General features: G+C 39.0%; 1 protein-coding gene across 3 annotated transcripts in view; it reads right to left on the reverse strand.

Moving 5' to 3' along the window:
• Prkd1 (protein kinase D1) overlaps positions 1–22,238 on the reverse strand; it is a 325,536-nt gene that overhangs the window by 127,112 nt on the left and 176,186 nt on the right. For all 3 annotated transcript variants that reach the window (XM_036206037.1, XM_036206036.1, XM_036206038.1), the window contains exon 2: positions 21,147–21,285. In XM_036206037.1, the coding sequence (XP_036061930.1) occupies positions 21,147–21,285 (139 nt within the window). The remainder of the gene's footprint in view (positions 1–21,146; positions 21,286–22,238) is intronic.

Below are 22,238 nucleotides of genomic sequence, written 5' to 3' on the forward strand. Positions count from 1 at the left end.
ATCTTATTATCCAGATAATTGTAATTAGAAATATTTATTTATGTTTCAAATCTCATTTCCAAAATTTTAAAAACCTAGTTTCAAATATCCCATCTTTGAAATGGGGAAACATGTAGGTTAGTGCTGGGAATATCTGTTAATATCTGTGCACTGACAGATCCTACATGAATACCAGTGACAGTTTGTTAGGAGAAGTTGAAATCTAAGGTCAGTCAGGAAAGCCCATCTCAGCAATGTGTATTCAAGCAGCTCTTGTTTTCCTGTGACTTTTGACCTGAGCTACTTTGCCAATGCATCCTGCACCTTCAGCTATTGCTCTCCAAGACTTGAATAGGCATTTATTCTCAGGTGTTCTGTCTTCTCTGTCATATAAAATTACAGTCTTCTTATATGATATAAAAAAAAGTAGAAAGCTTGTGGGAGTTATACAGTTTCATTATGTCAAACAGAAATACATTAAAGCTAACTGTTTGTTAAAGTTAAAAATATATTCGCTGCAATTGCTGGAGAAATTCAAGTATAATAATGTCAAAAGAGAGCTGAAATATTATTTAAAATGCTTTTGGTTCAATTCATGGAGTAAAATTTTGGATTATTTCTTCCATGCTTTCCCTGAAAGGTGTTGTACAAACTGATTTTAATAGCATGATTGTTTGCATCATGGAGTCACGCTGCTTTTGAGTTGATAACTTTCCTGAGACAGGAAGTCTAGAATGAAGTCACAGCAAGTCTTCATGTATGAAGAGGATGATCTCAACCTCAGAACCTGGTGATTCTGATGATACTTTAAGTCTTCATTAAGCATTTGGTATTCTTTGCACACATCCGTTTCTGCGATAGAAATACTAGGAGTTCATTGGTGTTATTCTTCACTAACTGCATATAAGAGAACGTACCCTGGGGAAACAGTACAGAAATAGTTTCAGGAAGATACTAGATCAATAGATACTAGATCCTAAGACCAAGATTTTAAATTACAATCAGAGCAGTAATGGATTGAATTTGGATAGATTACTTTTTTTCTTTGACAGTGTGTTAAAATATAGTTTAAAATTATCTCCATATGGGCCAGATATACTTGCAGATCTATATTATGGGACCAATAAAACTCTTTTTTTTTTTTTAAAGAAAATAAGATTGGATGATCTAAAATTTGAGATTTTGCCTGAAAATTTGGATTAGCACCTCCCCTTTCCCCAGACACATACCCATAATGACAGCCACCTCCTGGAGAAGGTGGCCTCTTTTCTGACAAATATTGAATTCTTTGACCACAATCAAGTGTGGTTCAGAATCATTTACAATCCAGTTTTGCAACTGAAAATTATGTCTCTTGTAAACCTGAAATATTGAACAAAATTTGTGCCTCTTCAAGAAAAAACAGGAAGAAAAAAAAATGACGTGAGATATTGTCAGCAATTCTCAACCAGGGGGTTGCAACCCTTTGAGGGTCATATATCAGATATCATGAGTATCAGATATTTACATTATGATTCAGAAGAGTAGCAAAATTACAGTTATGATGTAGCAATGAAAGAAGTTATGGTTGGGGTCACCACAACATATAGGAACTGTATTACCATGTTACAGCATTAGAAAGGTTGAGAACCATTGTATTAAGTGAATGTGTCAGAATGATATGATGTGGCCCACTCTGCTTCCTCACACCTTAGGAACAAGCAAAGTACTCAGTAATATTCATTGTTTCAAAATGCATGCCATTCATCTGTCTGTCAGAATGTTAAGGAATGGCCCATCTGTAATGCAGAGACTCAGCTAATCACTGTGCTGACAATAAGTGTCTGTTAGTGCTCAGCTATACACAGGGTATCTGTATCACTGTACCCACTCCCCACCCGGCTGAGAGGACATCATGGAAGAGGAGATAGTAAGAAATAAAAGCCAAGGACAGTGACAAGAGCTGTGAACCTCTATCTTCTGGGCATTGTAAGGGCACATTCCAGATGGTATTAGTAATTAGACTCAGTGGATCACAAAATCAAAAGGATGTAAAAATGAGTGAGGGTGGTGTATCTTTGATGGGGTGTCTGGGGTAAATGAAAGGGGAAGTTGGGCAGGGTATGATTAAAAAGCATTTTAAACATGTATGAAATGGTCAAATAATAAAATACGTTTTTAATTTCTTAGATTTATTTTATTTTTGTTGTAAATAGATTCTTCTCTCATATAGTACAATATCTGGACCACAGTTTCTGCTTCCTCTACTCTTCCCAGCTCCCCTTACTTATCTTCTCTCCCAGATCCACTCCTCCTCCATTTCCTATTCAGGAGAGAGAAGGCCTCCAAGAGAGAGCAACCAAGCACAGCAAACCAAGATACAATAAGACAAGGAGGCTGGACAAGGTAACCCAACAGGAGGAAAAGAGTCCCAAGAGCAGGCAAAGGAATCCGAGACATACCTATTCCCATTGTTATGAGTCCTAAAAAATCACTGAGCTAACAGTTGTAACTGTTCTTGATACCTTTTCCCTTTTCTGTGCAGTTCTAATCTTAACCACTTTCTCTTTCCATGAGAAAGTCTGAAGATCTCTGGCTACATTGTGCTCAAGTAGACCTGGTAAAAATAACTAAAGGCCTCTCCTGAGATGTTTCACTCTGAGATATTAAAGTGTGTTTCTTCAGACCTTAATACCGATCTGTTCTGATAACTTTTGCAAGTCTACACCATAAAAAGAAATACCCTGCAGACACGGACAGTTATGTAGAAATAGAAAAGGTAAAAATATATATATCCTTATGTGTGGTCTATCATTGGCAGGCATCAGATGGAAACTTCTGAGTCAGCCCTGCCTATCTCAGGCAGTGGTAATAGCATATGTGATGATAAATTTCTCTCTGGGGTACTTAATCGAGTACCAAGTCCTGTTTTAACCATGCCCCAAGCAATCCTGAAAACATATAATTTAATTACAATGTTAATTGTCCTTCTCATTTCATAGATGGAAGAGCTGAGGTATAATGAGCTTTACTAATTCTTCTAAGGCCATGCACCAGATAAATAACTAATAGAGTTAGGTAGCATGCACTCAAAGCCTTTGACCTAGAATCTAAAAGCATGTTTCAGATAATAGGCCCCAGATAAGTTTCTGGAGGGGAAACTGACAAAAATTGATATGAGGCAGTAGGCATCAAGGATCATTTAGGTGTCAGTTTTAGTACTGACAATGTTAAGAATTTGGCCATTAGAACTAGACACATGGAACACATTAGTGTAGTGAAGGCCCAGGCAGCATGCTAGTCAGACATGACCAACACAAAAGGTGGACACCATGGCAGAAGCTAGAGTGCCAGGTTCAAATCCCTGCTCTTTCCCACACAGCACACTTCCCACTGCCATTGCTCACAATTCCTCCACCCCAGGCCTTGCAGGAGAACCCTGGCTGTGGTGCAGCCATCCAGGCAGGGCCCTCACATTACACAAGGGTGACCTCTGCTGAACTGTAGAATACATTCCCGGTTCAAACAGGAAGAGCAAAATGATTCATATAGGAGCCAAAGAATGAAGAGAAGAGGTTCCAGCTTGGCAATGGGACAGGGTGCCCGTGTCTGTACCACAGAACTTATTATAAAAAAAAAAAATAAAAATTAAAAAAAAAAAGGAGGAAGCCTTTGATAAGGACTGTGCAAAGCAAATCCAAAATTGATGTGTCTTCCCTCTTATAACACTGTTTTCAAGGAAAGTTATTATATATGCATCTTTGGAGACTTTAAAATGGAAATAAACATTTTCTCCAAATCAGCTGTCATCATCAAAATGAGAATCTGTCTTACTGTTAGAAATTCTGAGTTTAAAAAGTTTCTATTTCTAAAACTAAATGCTGATGAGAGCTACAGGGTCCAAAATAGAAATCCTTTCTCCTAAGCATAAACATCTGAGCTCATGTTATAGTTAGCTGGTCGAGTTATAGTTAGTTAACTGGTCAAGTGTTTCTTGCAAGATACGGGGTACCTTTTTTTCACTGTTTGTCATAGTTACTCACTTTTCTAAAAATTTATCTCTGATTTCCTTCTCAGCCTGTTTGTCTATTGTATATAGGAGTCAAGGATCAAAGACCTCAACATAAATCCAATTACTCTGAACCTGATAGAAGAGAAAGTAGGAAGTACTCTTGAATGCATTGGCACTGGAGATCATTTTCTAAATATAACACCAGTAGCACAGACCCTGAGAGAAACAATCAATCAATGGGACCTGTTGAAACTGAGAAGCTTTTGTAGAGCAAATGACATGGTCAACAAGACAAAGTGACAGCCTACAGAATGGGAAAAGTTCTTCACCAACCCCACATCTGACACAGGGCTGATATCCAGAATATATAAAGAACTCAAGAAATTAAACATCAAAATGCTCAACAGTCCAATTAAGAAATGGGCTATAGAACTAAACAGAGAATTCTCAACAGAGGAAGTTCAAATGGCTGAAAGACATTTAAGGAATTGTTCAACATCCCTAATTATCCATGAAATGCAAATCAAAATGATTCTGAGATACCAACTTACACCTGTCAGAATGGCTAAGATAAAAAACACAGAAGACAGCTTATGCTGGAGAGGATGTGGAGCAAGGGGAACTCTCCTCCACTGCTAGTGGGAATGCATCCTTGTACAGCCACTTTGGAAATCAATATGGCGCTTCCTTAGAAAATTGGGAATCTATCTCCCCCAAGACCCAGCTGTAGCACTCTTGGGCATATACCCAAGGAATGCTCAATCATACCACAAGGGCATTTGCTCAGCTATGTTCATATCAGCATTGTTTGTAATAGCCAGAACCTGGAAACAACCTAGATGCCCTTCAACTGAAGAATGGATAAAGAAAATATGGTACATATACACAATGGAGTACTACTCAGCAGAGAAAAACAATGACATCATGAGGTTTGCAGGCAAATGGATGGATCTAGAAAACATCATCCTGAGTGAGGTAACCCAGACTCAGAAGGATGAACATGGTATATACTCACTCATAGTCGGATACTAGATGCAAAATAAAGATGACAAGACTGCAACACCTCTCCAGGGAGGCTACCTAGAAAATGGGACCCTAGGAAAGACACAGGGATCACCCAATGACAGTGAAGTGGATGAGATCTACATGATCTGGACGACAGTGGGAGTGATGAAGGGCAAGATTTGAGGGAAAGAAAGCTTAGGGGAGCAGGAGATCCCAGATGAATCAAGAACAGAAAGGGAGAACAAGGAGTAACAGACCATGATAAATGATGACCACAGGAGAACAGGAATAGGCAGAGTGCTGGAGAGGTCCCCAGAAATCCACAATGATACATCCTCTGTAGACTGCTGGCAATGGTCGAAAGAAAGCTTGATCTGACCTAGTCTGGTGATCAGATGGCCAAACACCCTAACAGTCATCTTGGAACTCTCATCCAATAACTGATGGAAATGGATGCAGAGATCCTCAGCCAAGCCTCAGGTGGAGCTCCAGGAGTCCAATTGTCGAGAAAGAGGAGGGACTGTAAGAGCATGAATTGTTGAGACCAAGATTGGAGAGGCACAGGGACAAATAGCCAAATGAATGGAAACACATGAATTATGAACCAAAGGCTGTGGAGCCCCCAGCTGGATCAGGCCCTCTGGATAAGTGAGACAATTGAATAGCTTGAACTGTTTGGGAGGCATCCAGGCTGTGGGACCCGGACCTGTCCTTAGTGCATGAGCTGGCTGTTTGGAACCTTGGGCTTACACAGGGACACTTTGCTCAGCCTGGAAAGAGGGGACTGGACCTGCCTGTACTGAATCCACCAGGTTTAAATGAATTCCCAGGGGAGTCTTGGCCCTGGAGGAGATGGGAATGGAGGGGAAGGGATGGGGGGAAGGTGGATCCGGGGGCGGGAGGAGTGAGGACAGGGGAACCCATGTCTGATGTGTAAAATTAAAACACAAATAAAATAATAAAAAAAAGAAAAAAAGTTTATAACGGAGCATACAGAGGTTTTCTATGATCTGTCATTCTTTAGTAGAATGGTTGATGTATTAGGCTTCCATGGAAACAAAACTAATAGAATAGATATAGACAGATGACAGACAAGCAGGGATCAGACAGACAAATGAAGAGGGTAGATAAAATAGGTACAATAAATTTGAATTTGATATAAATTTATTATAATGATTGACACAAACTATTATGGAGTACTTGAAAGTTGAAGAACTTCATTCAGCAATCTCTAGACTAGGTGAGCCATTAGAAAAGTTGAAGTTCAAGGCCAAGACCAAAGTGTGAAGGCTGAAGGCCTAGGCATATAACAGAGGCTAAATATGTAAATTCTTTCTTGCCCAGCCTCTCATTTTAGTCAGCCTTTCAATGGATGTGATGATATGCATTCACGATAGAGTAGACCATCTGCCTTATTCAATATGGCAATAGACTCATGCTCATCACAATGCATAACCAAGTATCTGGGAACCTGTTGCCCAGGAAAGATAGCACATAAAATTAGTGACCTTCACAGTTGGTTATACCAATAGTCACTAAAATTCAGAATTGGTTCTTAAGATAACTTATGTCTGTATTTATATTCTCTTATATGTTGAGCAAAAGATAAGATAACTGTGCTAAAATATATTATTAAAGCAGTAAGATTTGTGTAAATAAAGGCAGTAAAATCAATACCACAGAAAGAAAATCGGCTTTTGAGAAAATATAAGAAAACAAAGGCTCCCTTCCCCAAAGCCTGCAACTTACCATTTCTGTCTTGAGAATCTGTTTGCCTTAGTATCTGTTTCCTTAAAAGGGAAACAATAACTTTACATTGGAGAAACCAGGCAAAAATGGAAATAGCCAAGTGATTGAATTGAAGCATCATCAGTGTTCTGTGGTTATCATGTATCCTAGATGTGATGTGAAGAACAAACAAATAAACCAAACACAACAAGGACTGGTACAACAAAACATCCAAAATAGAACATTAAAAGCAAGAGGAACTGTCACAGACCATGGAGACAGGGCAGCTAATTGCATTTTGGTATGCTACCTATAGTCTTGAGATAGAAACGGGGCAATGATAGGAAGTAACTTAGCGGATTCACATCCTATGCCAATGCTGATTTCTTCATTTTAACAGATGTACATGACAATAATGAAGACAGCATTAGAGAAGAATGAATCTGAGCAACATGAACTGTGTGCAGTTTTTTGCTACTTTTCTGTATACTTAAAACTACTCTGAAATAAAACAGCTTGCTCAAAAATACACTGGGTTTTGACTATGACACCCTTGCTATGGTTTCATCAGCTGAGGGCAGCAAGATTTCTAAGTCAGAAAGATGCAGCCTCCTTCCTCTGCATGTTAAGTACTCTATGATACCAAAAATAGATTTCAGTCCTTAAAGATGGCAAACTAAGACCTCTGCTCAGCATTGAATGTTTTAAAAGCATAAAACCAGCAACATTAGAGATTTACACATGAGATAATCATGAGATTGCTGTTGGAATCATGAAAGACAAGATGAATCCACTAGATGCAATATATAAACATGACCTATTTGTAATAAGAAGGAAAGACACCCAATCATGGCTTATAATTAAATAAACATGTTTCATTAAAGGTTGGCCATTATTGCTATAAAATCATGTTGCATTGTCTAATATTTACTGAAAAGCTAAAAATTATAGGATAATGCCAGTTAATATTTTTTAAAAGGGACATTTCAGCCTTTTAAAGTGAAGATCACATGCCCTTAGGTTATATTGCAATATTAAGGAATTAAGATCACACAACTATGAAACAGATCCAATCAAAACAATGAAATGAAAGAAGAAAATTCCAAAGGGGCAAGTGCCCTGTTCCCTTCCTTGGTGTTCAGAAGCTACTACATATACAGCTAAAGAACTAGATTCATAATATGTTAACTTGGGAATTTCTCACATGTACTCAGTCCTTAAAATTAAGAACCAATTATAAAATTATTGATCATGAACAAGTATTTTTAGGGTCCTGATCATATCACAATACATGTGTTAAAAGTGGGAGATCAACACTGGCATAGAATGTGAATCCAACCAGGTTTTCTATGGATTGTTTTTTAAGAACCTTAACAAACTTTCACCATCGGTATTATCCATCCTCATAAATATGTATGATAAGCACATATTAACTACAAATTTTTGCAGTATATGTATGTTTAGTTGTATTTTTCATGGTCTAGATCAGTGAGGAATAAGCCAGTCTTCATAGGTAACTTCCCAAAAAATAAATACAACTTGTAGGTAGGAAATCCACACTAGGAAGAATTTCATATAGTGTCAACATTAACACATAGCCATCTGAATTAAATGTAGACCTTTCCTTCATTTGTGATGGTGATAAGCAGATAATAGAGGAAAACAATTTCAAATTATGCAGCTCTACTCTGAACAAGAATGTGATGTCACTGAAAATCAAAGATGTCTTTGGACAAAGTGATATATCCAGGTCTTGACTGGCACCAGACTCCTGTCACCCTAGACAATGTGACTGTATATGATGCAGTGAAATAAAGGCTATTTTTGGCTCTAGTTAGATTTTCCCTTCCAATATCAAAATATTATCATGTGAAGATAATCTATTCCCTACTTTTGTTGTTGCTTTCAAGAAGCCTATTATTGCCACTTAAAGATGTATTTATTTGTATGCTATGTGTACAAGGATTTGCATGCATGTATGTATGTCTATGTACCACACATGTGTAGAGTCTGTGGAAGTCAGAAGAGTACATTGGATCCACTGAATTGGAGTTACAGATGGCTGTGAGCTACTGTGTGGGAGCTGGAATTGAAGTCAGGTTTTCTGAGAAAAAGGGTGAGTGTTGTTAATTACCGAGACCTCTTCCACCTCTTCTTCCTCGGCAGAATCTTTGGAGGGTCCTTTATCACAATGCCCTGTCAGAGCTTTTCCTTTTCCTTTTCTAAAAAAAATTACGTTTTTTAAATTATATTTTTCTCCCCCCTCTCCCTCTATCCCCCCTCTCCCTCTATCCCCCCTCTCTCTATCCCCCCTCTATCTCCCCTCTCCCTCTATCCCCCCCTCCCTCTATCCCCCCTCTCCCTCTATCCCCCCTCTCCCTCTATCTCCCCCTCCCTCTAACCCCCCTCCCTCTAACCCCCCTCCCTCTATCATCTCCCCCTCTCCCTCTATCCCCCCTCTCCCTCTATCCCCCTCTCCCTCTACCCCCTTCCTCTATCTCCCCCTCCCCTATCTCCCTCTATCTCCCCTCTCCCTCTATCTCCCCTCTCCCTCTATCTCCCCTCTCCCTCTATCCCCCCTCTCCCTCTATCTCCCCTCTCCCTCTATCTCCCCCTCTCCCTCTATCTCCCCTCTCCCTCTATCTCCCCTCTCCCTCTATCCCCCCTCTCCCTCTATCTCCCCTCTCCCTCTATCTCCCCTCTCCCTCTATCCCCCCTCTCCCTCTATCCCCCCTCTCCCTCTATCCCCCCTCTCCCTCTATCTCCCCCTCTCCCTCTATCTCCCCTCTCCCTCTATTCCCCCTCTCCCTCTATCCCCCCTCTCCCTCTATCTCCCCTCTCCCTCTATCCCCCCTCTCCCTCTATCCCCCTTCTCCCTCTATCTCCCCCCGCCTCACTCCCATATACACTATGGCTTCTAGATTAGTGTTTTTATGAGATTGCTGAGCATGCAAACAAGCGGGTCTCTATTCTTTGTGCCTTCCTTCTCTTGGGCGCTTTTCCTTCTCTTGGTTTGTTTTATCTGATGTGTTACTTTTGTTTTACCTTATTTTATTTTATTATTATCTACTAGAAGCCTGTTTATTTTCTAAGGAGAGACAAAAAGGAGGTGGATCCTGCTGGGAAGGGAGGTGGGGAGGAACTGGGAAGAATAGAGGAAGGGAAACTACAATCAGAAGGAAAAAATCCATTTTCAATTAGAGGAAAAAATAACGAGCAATATTACTTTGTCTAATTGAGAAATCTCAAAGCTCTACATGATTGATGTTCTCAGGATCAACCTGAGAACTTCTGAGCAAAATAAAAAACAAACAAGGTAAGAAAAATGGTTAGTGGGAAAGTTGTATTTTTCTAAAAACGAAAAGGCTGAAATTGTTTTACAACAGGGAAAATAAAATCAGAGCTAGTTCAAATCCTTATTTTTGTATTAAAAATGTATGTAGTAAAGGAAATAATTTTTGTATTGGTACATTCTTTAAGCCTGAAGTCAGCACTTGTAAAGTGTCTATAGTTGTGAATTACTTTAGAAAGTGGAGGCACACATACACTGCTCTTTTCAAATACATCTTTGTATTTGATTCCCACACTGGCATAATGAATAGTGTCACTGCTGGTTAAGACTTAAAGCAGCTGCATTTCTAATTTTGGAAGATTATGATAGATTTTTTTATATGGGCTGCATGTTAAAAGCAAGCAAATGGCATGCCAACCACCAGGAGAGTGCTGGGCAGACAGTGGCATGGCTGAGACACTGTGCACCAATCACGGAGCATCACATACAGGGTACTTGGCAGCTTTTCAAGTGATGAACCATCTTTTAACTCAAGCAGAAATAATCTACTCCCATGAAGCCTTCAGATAGCCCTGTAGTAGCATTCCCAACGTGCCTTTGCTGACATGGGCAGCTGTGAGGACTCCATTTAATAGTATGTACAATTTGGTGTTTCTTTTCTCATCTAGATTCTTCTGTCAAGGGTGTGTGTGTGTGTGTGTGTGTGTGTGTGTGTGTGTGTGTGTTTTGTAATGTCTGTCCATGTGTCTGGCATAGAAAGAGACAGAGAGACAAATAGAGAAACAAATATAGAAATCAAGTATATATTATAATCTTTCCTATATAAGGAAATTATCACTGCACTGAAAGAATTCAAGGGCCGTTTAAATATATCTTCACAGTTTAAGAAAGAATACATCCACACAACACCATGAAATAACATTGATCAACACTAACCAATGAAAACAATAAAAATCAACACCCATCAATACTTTTCAAAAATTGCAGTCAGAAGTCTAGCATGTAAATTTCCCCTAAATTCAGATTTATTTCCTGAATAAAAGCCTCTGTGACTAAAAATGATTTTTCTTCAAAATCATATTTTCTTTTCACGTGTTTTACTGAAAGTTCTAGGATTTACAAATTTAATTAAAATTTGTATTTTCCAACAGATAATATCCTTTGACTGTATCACTGACATCTCATTATGATACATAGCTTTGTAGTCTACCTTAGAATACAATATATATCCAGAATATTTGAGAAAACAAGAAAAAAAGCCATTTAAAACTGTGTAAGTATTCCACGTATCACAACACAGTGTAGTACGCGAGGTTGTTATTACTGTCATTATAGAAAATCTTTTGTTAAGATGAGGAAACTTTGTCATCAAAACACTAATGCTACACAGATAAAAACTAGCGGCATCAAAAGATTAAAATCAGGCACTTTAAAACTACGGTTTTAAGCATAGTATGTGCATTCTCTGTGCACACAAGGAAATAAAAAGCAATTAAGGAAATTTGGAGAAATTAAATATTGTGCCAAATACATAGAATTAGTCTACTATGGTGACTTGTAGCTATAAAAGTATTCTATAGACTCAGAATTGAGACGTCTTAATAATACCATGTCTCATTTTCTTTGAAAAGAGTCCCGTGGGCCATTAGGACTAAATATGTCATAGTGTAAGGAAATTAGAGGGTAATGTAGCAGTAGAATTTCTTAAAGAGACTTTGGAAATAACTGTGTAATGTTGTACTGTCACCTGACACACTCCTCAGTGTGTCACATCAGACATATTGCAGGCACTGCATTTCTGCAAGGGGTCTAGGGTAGGGCGAGGTGGTTAGGCTGTGGTTGTCGTGGGTGAGTTGTATTACTTCAGCTATTCTGCCTAATAGAACTGTTTTCTGTTGGTGAAAATGGCAGCTATTAATTAAAAGAAAAGCCATTATATTTTCTAGAAAAATTATATGTATTCAAAGTTCTCTGTTTATTCATCAAGGACCTAATGGGGTTACCTTTAAATACACAAGACTTACTGTGTATGAACTATCTGGGAAGTTATGAGTCTGAGAAGAAAATGTACAGAATTTCTAGATACATAGTGACCAAAGAATACAAGAAAAAACCCACTGTGTCTGGTTCTCACGGCCCTTGTACCCTTCCTGTTTAGCTGTATGGCAGTTGAAATACTGTCCTCAGTTAGTTCAGTAATGGATGAAAAGGGAAGGGAAGGAGCCATTATGATCCCTGGCTTCTATCTCTTGCCAGATGGTGAAGACTTAAGCCTGAGGCTAGTTCTGTGCAAACAGAGGAGCTTGACATGTTCGCTGAAAACCATGCCATGCACACGGTGGTCCGAGATCTACTGAGATCTGGAATCCGGTGCTGGTGCATATGACTCAGCTTTTCCTGTAGGTCTTGCCAGCTGACCCTCAGGTAGAGAGGCTGCTCTGTAGATGAATGAAGACATGCAGAGCTAGTGTGGAGAGCAGGAGGGTAGTGAGAACAGCAGGAAAGGTGAGCCAGAGCCTCAGGTCATCAGGCCTCATTCCTCCTTGACTTGAAACAGAAGTCTGAGGCCAGCAAGAATTTACAAACTCATGAAGCCTGGTAAATTCAGCACTGAAAGATGCACCAAAAATGATGACTAAAGCAAATCAGGTGACCTGGTCACATGACGGTCACATCAACAGGTTACAAGAATCAGATGGACAGTCAGGCAACACTTGACATGGGAGATAGTGTGAAATTAACTGCAATCATTTGAAAGTAGGACAGCTTTTTTCCACATAGTGAGTTTCTAAAATATAATTAAGCCAACAACAGCATGGAAAGGATGCAGGGTCAGTGAGCTGACACAGTAGGCATGACTCCCAAAACAGACACAGTCAAAGGAGAGATCAAATCCTGCTAGCTGTTCCTTGACCACCATACATATGCCCTGACATGTCATATGCCCCATCAATTATTCTATGAATGCATTTTTTTTTAAAAAAAGAAGGCATCAAAAGTCCAGAGGAAAGGCTAGTTTGATGACATTAATAGCAATTTTCCTAATAGATTAGGTAAAGGGGACCTGATGTCAGACATAGTGATGCAAGTCAGACAGGCCAGCAGTAATTTTTGAATATAATATTTAGAATGTCAATCTAATAATTCATTTATTGATTTGTTCATCTTATTAATTTAAGTATTTACTCAACAAACACATATGAATGTTTTATAGTAGTCTCAAGAAATCTCAAGCTCAGTCACACTGGAGATTCTGTTGATAGTGGATTGTTGGTGATGGATCAAAACAGAGAAATAAAGTGACTTGCGTGTGTGTGTGTGTGTGTGTGTGTGTGTGTGTGTGTGTGTGTGTGTCTCAGATGAAGCTAAAATCAAAGCTTTGGGATGACATCAATGACTTATCAAAATCAAGCTCTATACAGCATGCTATAACATAAATATGATGCCTATACATCAAATGCTGTCTTTATAACATCATTGCTATCATCACTATCACAAAGCACAATGCAAACATGCAAAAAAAAATTTCCTATAAAATAAAGCCTTCAAAGAACTATTCCCTGTGAGGCTTTTCCTCTTCTCTATCTGACATGGAGCAAATGTTCTCTGTGCCTCAGGATATTGAAACAGCGCAAGGGGAAGAGGAGACACAATGTACCACTGCACCATGATGTCCTTGGGTGATCCACTCTATGAGTCTAAAACCAAGAAGACTGTTGAAGTAAGGAAAGAATATGTCAAGTCACCACTTGGAAATTGAGATCACAAATAAGGCAAAGTGGGAGGCAGGGAGTAAGGGGAAACATTACAACCTGCTGAGTGCCCTTGGCAGTCTATTTCTCATAAAAGGGTTTAGTGTGGTATACAGAAAGAAAAATAGGTATACTGAAAACATAAAGATGTAACAAAAACTAAAATAATATTGTTATAAAGGAGAGAGAAGAGATTAGACATACTATACCTACAAGAACTACAGATAAAAGCCACTGCCATCTAGATTTTACTTTCTCTGGTTTCTCCTGTCAGTATTTAACCAGGGTCTGAAAATATAATTTGGAGAAGCCATTCATATACACAGAAGTATGCCATGCTCTGATTAGTGGGATAGAATCATAAAGTGTCCTTCTGTGACCTGAGCATCAGATCCATTATTAAGCTTCTGTGGGGCTTATGTTCAAGTACACTTACTCAGGAGCCTAAAATGCATCTGGTTCCTACTCATTCCATCTCTTCATGTAGGCACTGTACCATCTTCCTACATCATAGGAAGGATGAATACAGTATGACAAAAACATATTCACATGGATTTTATTGTAAGATATTACAATAATTTTGCCATTATTAATTATCATTGATAATTTCATATAGTGACTAATTTATTCATTGGACTTCATCATAAATGTATAAGTATTAGAAAAGTACATTGATTATATAGGAGTTGGTACTATGGTTTCAGGCATCCATGGGGGTTATGAGAATTTACCTCCAAGGTCATATAACATGAATCCCACACTTGCAGATACCTTCAGATAACTATAAAACTGGACACAAAAAAAAAAAATCACCATTCAGACTGGAGTATTCTATGTCAAATGCAGTCACAAAGAAATATACACTGAGTACTAAGACCCAGAGCTTTTACAACCTAACTACTCACACAGTTAGAACTGGGGTGATCTTACCCATAATTAATTTTGACTTCTGAAAAATAAATACAACTTTTGTTGGTTGTATAATATAGCATGTAACCTGTTGTACTGCTCTCAAGAGCTTTGTTTCACATCATGAGTATTTCAGAGAGGGACCCAGCTATGTGAAACAACAGACTATTCTATGACATGTAAATGTCATGATACCATGGGAGTCAATCATTACACTTTCTAAATAGAAATAAGGTCATTTCCACAATGTTACCATGTTAGTATTTGGGGATTATGTTTTAGGCACCATTAAGAAAAATCAGGGTCACTAAGTCATGATTTTAGTTTTAGTCAGGGTTGTAAAGTTATAGAAGACCCTGGCTGGGCAGTGGCAGTATTATCCTATTTAATATTTTATATTTTACTCATCATTTTAGAACTGTTTACATAGCTCAGGCTGTCTCAAAGTTGTGACAATTCTCCTGCCTCAGGTACCTGTATGCTGCAACATAATGTATAAGCAAGAGCTTTCAGCATTGCCTTAATCCAGCTGTAGTCTGAGTAACTGCATTAAACATTTACTTGTTCTGAGAGAGAAGAGGATAGTGGTTCTATAATAAAGATAATATGAATGGATCCTGAAAGCTCATTGCTGTCCCCTGTGGTTGACACACCCTCAATGCTTCCTGGAAATATCAGCTTATCTAACTGAAGAAGGAATTTTTCACACAAGCCCTCAAGAATTTCAGCTCATTAAAATGTGCATTGCATAGATTTTCCAATTGTTCTGCTACCCTGAGTCATGAAGAATGAAGCAATGTGCTTTAAATAATGTCATAAGGCATGGAGTCTAATGGCAAAGGGTTTTCTCATAACCGCCCCTTGTGTTGAGGTATGTTGGTTTGGTGTTTTTGATGTTGCAGTAGTTGTCCTGGTCTCTGCGTGTATGTGGTGTGTGTGTGTGTGTGTGTGTGTGTGTGTGTGTGTGTGCGCGCGCGCATGCACACAGGGGTCTGATATCAATGTTGACTGTCATCCTTAATCACATCTCGTCTCCTAATTTCTTGAGATGTAGTTTCTCATCTGCCAACAAACATCAGGTATCTGCTTGTCCAGCCTGCCTTTCCTAGCATTGAAATTACAGATGCATAATGCCAAGTCCAGCTTTTCACTTGTGTTCTGAGGGATCTGATCTCAAGTCTCATGCTCATGGGGCAACCATTTTATTAAATGAACCATTTCCCCAGCCCCTTAATTCCCCATTTTTTTTTAAATGATAGAATCCTTGCCCTATTTGAAAGGAGAGGGAAGTGCCTTCAGCATAGAGATTAGAAACCTATTTTCAAACCAATCATTTCATGGATATGACCAGGAAGAATATAGGGCAGCAGAGGCAAGATCTAGTAGGTACTCAAGGGATGCTAAAACCATCCTGTGATAAAGTCAATTTTACATAGAAATTTGGAAAGTATGGCTTCAAAGTTGTACAAAAGTTTTGATGAATCTTCTAAGAATTTTTTTTTTTTTTAAATCTTGCTTAACCTGCCATTCCTCAGTTATCAGATTTGGCTTCCTGGGAATGTCTGCCTAGAGGCTGCAAAAAGCAAACAATATTACAGCTAACGTTTACTGCAGTTTTACGGTACAGATGTTCTTGAGGGTTTTACATGTTTGCTCTATTTTTGTGACAACCTACAGTGTAGGCTGTTGCCATTTCACAGACAAGGAAATTATGAATCATTAAATTACTTGATCAGGATGTTGGTAGTAAAGAATAGGCAAAAGGATGAGCCCAGATGGTCAGATTCTGAGAACTGCTCAATCATTGTACATAGCACTTTACCCACAAACAACAAACAAACAAACAAAAACAAAAAAAAAACTAATTGAGACTCACGTCCTATTCATGTGTATGGTACTTTATCTAGCATAAGATGCATCTTTAATTCAAAATACCCAAACCTCAGAGGTATTACAAACTGAACCAATCATAAAGAAAATCACCAGTACTCTATGTCCATGAAATGAGTCCTTCATCACTCAAGGAGGGCCTGACTATTTTGGTAACTACACTGAACAATGTGAAAGAATACCAAGAACAATAGGGAAGAAAATGCTGATACTCTCAAGTGGCTCCAGCTCCCCCTTGAGTCATCTTAACACTATTTCTTTCTCTCTCTCTCTCTCTCTCTCTCTCTCTCTCTCTCTCTCTCTCTCTCTCTTTGAGACAGGGGTTCTCTGTGTAGTTTTGGTGCCTGTCCTGGAACTCGCTCTGTAGACTGGGCTGGCCTTGAACTCACAGAGATCCGCCTGGCTCTGCCTCCTGAGTGCTGGGATTACAGACATGCACCACCACCGCCCAGCTCTTTTTCTTATATCAACTACTTCCAAATAATTTTCATAACTCTTTAACTTTATATCTAACACATGGTCCTCTCTGCCTTCATTTCAACTCTTGTGTCACTGGCTGAGACCAAGCCAGAAACAGAATTGGTCTCCAAATAGGACACTGGCTTTTTTAATGAGGCTTTTGAACATGAGGCACAAACAAATACATATGGGAGAAACAGCTTCCCATGAGAGTGAAAATAGAACACAATCTATTATAAAGATATTAAAAAATATTCAAAGGAGCTGATCTCAAACTGGTTGTGTCTGTGGAAATACTATTTGTGGAAATACTGTTCGTGACTCTTCCTGATGTAAGCGTCTATACAACACAGACACGTGAACATGAACATGGACATAAAACTGCATTACTAGAGAAGAAGACCAAAACAAAAGTACCAAGAAGGTTGAGTCCTGTAAATATGGTCCTGTAACCCATCTGATTTGCTCTGGCTACATAATCAGGCTTCCGTAAGACATCGATCATGACCATTATTTCACAGTTACGTACCATGCACTTGAACCTGGGCATGGCTTTGACATTGCCAAGAGAAATGTCCATGTGTAGTACTTCCTGCTTCAGGACAGTAGGTATAAAATTAATCCATTTCTTAACATAGAGCAATTGCCAAAGCCAGGTGTGTATCCTAGGACACTGTGATGCCACTTCTCCTCCTTTTCTTCCTACCCAACCCATCCACTTCTGAGCAATATTTTCCTTACCACTGGCTCAAAACCTACTAGTCATAGAAGTCATATGTTTCAGAGAGGGAGAGGAAAGCCAACTAGTTAACCAGCAACAGCCTGGTTCACTATGAACTCTCAAAGCAGCTTGAGGATGATAAAAGACCTCAGAAGTCACAAAAAAGGAGGAAGCACTGATGGGAGATGAGAGAAAAATGAGTAACCTTTCTCAAAGTTAGATTTTACCCTAGATTTTCTCTTACTTTTTGCAGAGATTTTATGTCAGAAAACATTTCCAATGGTGAAACATTAAATATAACAAAAAATATAACATTGCATTTATACCAAAGGAATATATTAAATTTAATTGTGGGAAGAAAAAAATCAGACAATTTAGGTAAATAAAATTTAAGGGTAAAACCAGAATCTTCAAGAGGAAAATCCTGTGGGATAATGCTTTTGTACACTAATTTAATAAAACACTGATTGGTCAATAGCCAGGCAGGAAGTATAGGCTGAGCAAACAGAAGAGAATTCTGGGAAGAGGAAGAGCTGAGTCAGGAGTCACCAGCCAGACACAGAGGAAGCAAGATGACAAGGCAGAACTGAGAAAAGGTACCAAGCCATGTAGCTAAACATAGATGAGAATTATGGGTTAATTTAAGTGTAAGAGCTAGTCAGTAATAAGCCTGAGCTAATGGCCAAGTAGTTATAATTAATATAAGCTTCTGAGTGATTATTTTTTAAGTGGCTGTGGGACAGCAGGTGGGAGAGATTTTTCCTCACCAGGAGTAACTCCAGAAACTTCCAACTACAGCAAAATGCCCATAGTTTATTAATGCTATGTCACTAACCAGTCAAAGGGCAGAAGGAGTGCTGGTGAGGGTGAATCTCAAGAACGCCTCCAGGAAATGGCATGGATTATAGGTGAAGCATAATGTACCATTCATCTCCAGCCTGGATCAAATGTGGGGCATATGAGACAAGATCCTTTGTCCCATAACCTTTGGGGTCCTAGGAAGTCTCATGTGTCCTCTTTAAATTACACTGCTGTGTAATCCTGCCCAGGAAGCTAATCACTAGAGGACAATGAGGACAGTGCTCTATCTGTCAAGTTCACAGGTAAGAGGAAGGTAACTAAACAAAATGTAGTATCTACATCTCTGATATCTACTTATCTATGTAGCTATGAATCTATCATCTATCTACCTATCTATCTATGAGCATTTATGTATGTGCATATATGCATATAACATGTATATAGACAAGTAAAATGATGGAGAAAAAAGGAAATTAAATTTAGAAACCCTTTTTTTTTTTTTTTTGCCGGAGCTGAGGACTGAACCCAGGGACCCAGGGCCTTGCACTTGCTAGGCAAGCACTCTACCACTGAGCTAAATCCCCAACCCCTAGAAATCCAATTTTTAAAAGTCCTATTGCATCTTCTTTAGGAGGAAGACTCTCTGATGTTGGCTAAATAAGGCACCGGTCTATGACTATAGCAGAATATCATTAGGGGTCATTTTATTGTTGCTTTTATTTTAGGCCCAGTAGTCTTTGGATTTACTCAAGGTCTCTGAGCTATCTAGTGTCTGGTTCTTGGTCACCTAAGCACTGTCGGGTGTGGGTTCTATCTCATGGAGTGTGCCTTAAGTCAAATCAAACAGTGGTTGGTAATTCCCCCAATAAGCTCTATGCCACCATTGCCCTAGTATATTTTGTAGCAGGACAGATTGAAGATCACAAGTTTTATGGCTGGGTTGATGTTTACATTTCTCTTTTGGTAAAGTGCAGAGCAACTTCCTATGCCAAAGACACTAGAATATGGGGGCAATGGTTCTAAGAAATATATACATAGACCCATAGCCAGACATTCCACACAGAGAGAGACCTTGGAACACACAGCTCTACAATAAGATGTCTTCAACAAATCCCTCTTCTAAGAGTTCAGGGAACCCTGTGAAAGAGGAGGCAGAAGGAGAGTGAGAACCAGAAGAGATGGAGGGCCCCAGGAGAATAAGACCCTCCAAATCAACTGAGCTAAGTTCATATAAAGTCACAGACTGAAGCAACAAGCATGGAGCCTATACAGGCCTGCATCAAATACCTGTGTATGTATATATATTATAGTTTTTAGTTTAGTACTTCTTTGGGACTCCTGAATGTGTGAATAAGTAGGTATGACTCTTGTGCCTTCTCTTGGGGCTCTTTTCCCTCTGTTGGGCTGCTCTGTCCAACTTCAGTGTAATAGCTTGTTTTATCTTACTGTATTTTATTTTGTTATATTTTGATGTTTAAAACAAGAATAAGAAAAAAATCAAAACCTGGGGAAAAAAGAAAGTCCTCGTGTATGCCTGGGTATTAATATCTAGCAATTACAGTCAGAAAACAGAACACCTTATTTGCAGATTGGCCTGGCTGCAGGTTTAATATGAATTATGGTAATAATACATGCCACAAATGATTTCTCTGAATGATTTGTTTGAGATGTCCCCTAGCATTCTGTATAAGAACACTTGCAGTAAGCAAGTGCCAGAAATCCATAGAGAATGGCACCACAGAGAAGTACAGGATTGCTTGAAAATTTAATGAAAAATCATCAAAGCTTTTTGCTTATTATTTTTACTTAGCAATTTCCCAGACACATAAACAAGAGAAAATGATTTTTTTGGTAAAATGAAAACTTATCTTGTGATAACAAGCTATCCAATGCAGGTAGGGCAAACAAGGACTTCCTATAACCAAGACGTAGAGGCTGTGCAGAGACAAAGCATGAGTGGAAGCAAACAAGGCAAAGGAAACAGAAGAAACAGACATGGGGACTGAAGATCAGGACACCCATGGACAAGCACAGATCAGGTAAAGAACTCCAGGAAAGGAAGTCTAGAAAATCTGAAGCAATGGATTTCTTCTGTCAGAGAGACAGCAGCCACTAAAGTCAGGGAGACAGTTGGGGACCTGATGGGCACCTCAACATCACTATCACAATAACTGTGCTGTTGTCTGAGTCATTCAAGTTGCTAAACAGGATGTGTCAATGTGGGTGTGAGTGTAAGTGAGGGGATAGGTGTGGATGGGGTATAGGTGTGAGTGTGTTAGAGACTGGGAGAAAGCACAAACTAGGAATATATAATAGAGTCCTTACTAGGAGAGAAAAGGGGCAAATTCTCTCCCACCTTTCTTCTATTTTGAAAGAGTCTTCTTTCATGTAAGCAAATCTGATTTGGAACTCACTCTACCTCAAGTTGGCCTTGAACACATGATCCTTCCTTCTCTGTCTGACATGACTTTCCAAAATAAATTCGTGTAGTCAGAGCTAAAACATATTTCATGACAGAAACAAGTACATTATGTATGCTTTATGTTACTTAATAACGTAGGTCCAAGACATCTTCCAACAGAAATAATTAACCTGGGGACGTGGAGAACGGGCCCCTACCTGACAGGACCACTTCAATAAGATCTCCTTCCTGGAGATCACTTGCTGTTTTCACCAGCTGGAGGATGTTTTCAGAGGCAGGATCATGACGGAAAAGCAGGATCTTATCATACAGTCCATAGAAACCACATTCGGGGAACTGCAAAAGCAAGACCACAATAGTTTACATGTCAAAACCTTCCTAAATATTTTGTCTTAAAAGAAAAATAAAATAAATGTCAGGGCATAAATATAAGCTAATTAGAAAAAGTACATACATCTAGAACATTCAATTAGAAGAAAATAAATGTCAGACTTGGTAGTCAAAGACTCCTGTATAGAAGAGAAGCTGTGCATTGTGAGGCCAATAATGAACGACCAAGCAGTTTTCCAATTAACAAACAAAGAAACAGGAAAAAAAAAAAAAAACAATTCAAAGAAGTTTCTATAGTAACATGAATAAGAAACATACTGGGCATACTAGGTGGTATGAGGATAAGAATGCATTTTCTCACCTAAAACAGGAATCAGCTTATTAAAATTCTGTTACACTTGACAATTCGGCAACAAACAAAACAAACAAACAAACAAACAAAAAATCAAGTCAGCCTGTTTTGACATATTCCAGAACAGACATGACTCAAGGAAGCTAAACACATTGTAGGAACAGAAGAAGGATCTACATCCTCTGGCCTAAGACAGAACCATGCTAGACAACACTCCTCTCCTTTGGCTCTCCTCACTATGTTCCTTGCTTTCCTTCATGTTGTAAATCCAAAGCCATATGAGCACTATCAGAAAGGGTTTTCCGGTCTAGTGTGAAGGATTTTCACTAAAACAAATGAGCTACTGAGATGAATGAAACTTGGGGATATAAAGACCTGCTGATACATGGCTTTCTAGAGGGGTGACTGATTGTTTCAAATGTCAAGCTCTGTGATCTGATGGGGACAGTCACAAGGCAGAGAAGGAGAAGACTCCCTTTTGGATACTGGAATTCTTGTTGAATCTCACACCCGTGTCAGTATATGTGACTGAAAAGCAGAGGCATAAGCCTAGAGTCCCATCATACTGAAACCAGAAAAAGGAAAATTGGAGAATTGTGGAGTCTGG

This window comes from Onychomys torridus, chromosome 14 (genome assembly GCF_903995425.1).
Source record: "Onychomys torridus chromosome 14, mOncTor1.1, whole genome shotgun sequence".
Lineage (NCBI taxonomy): Eukaryota > Metazoa > Chordata > Mammalia > Rodentia > Cricetidae > Onychomys > Onychomys torridus.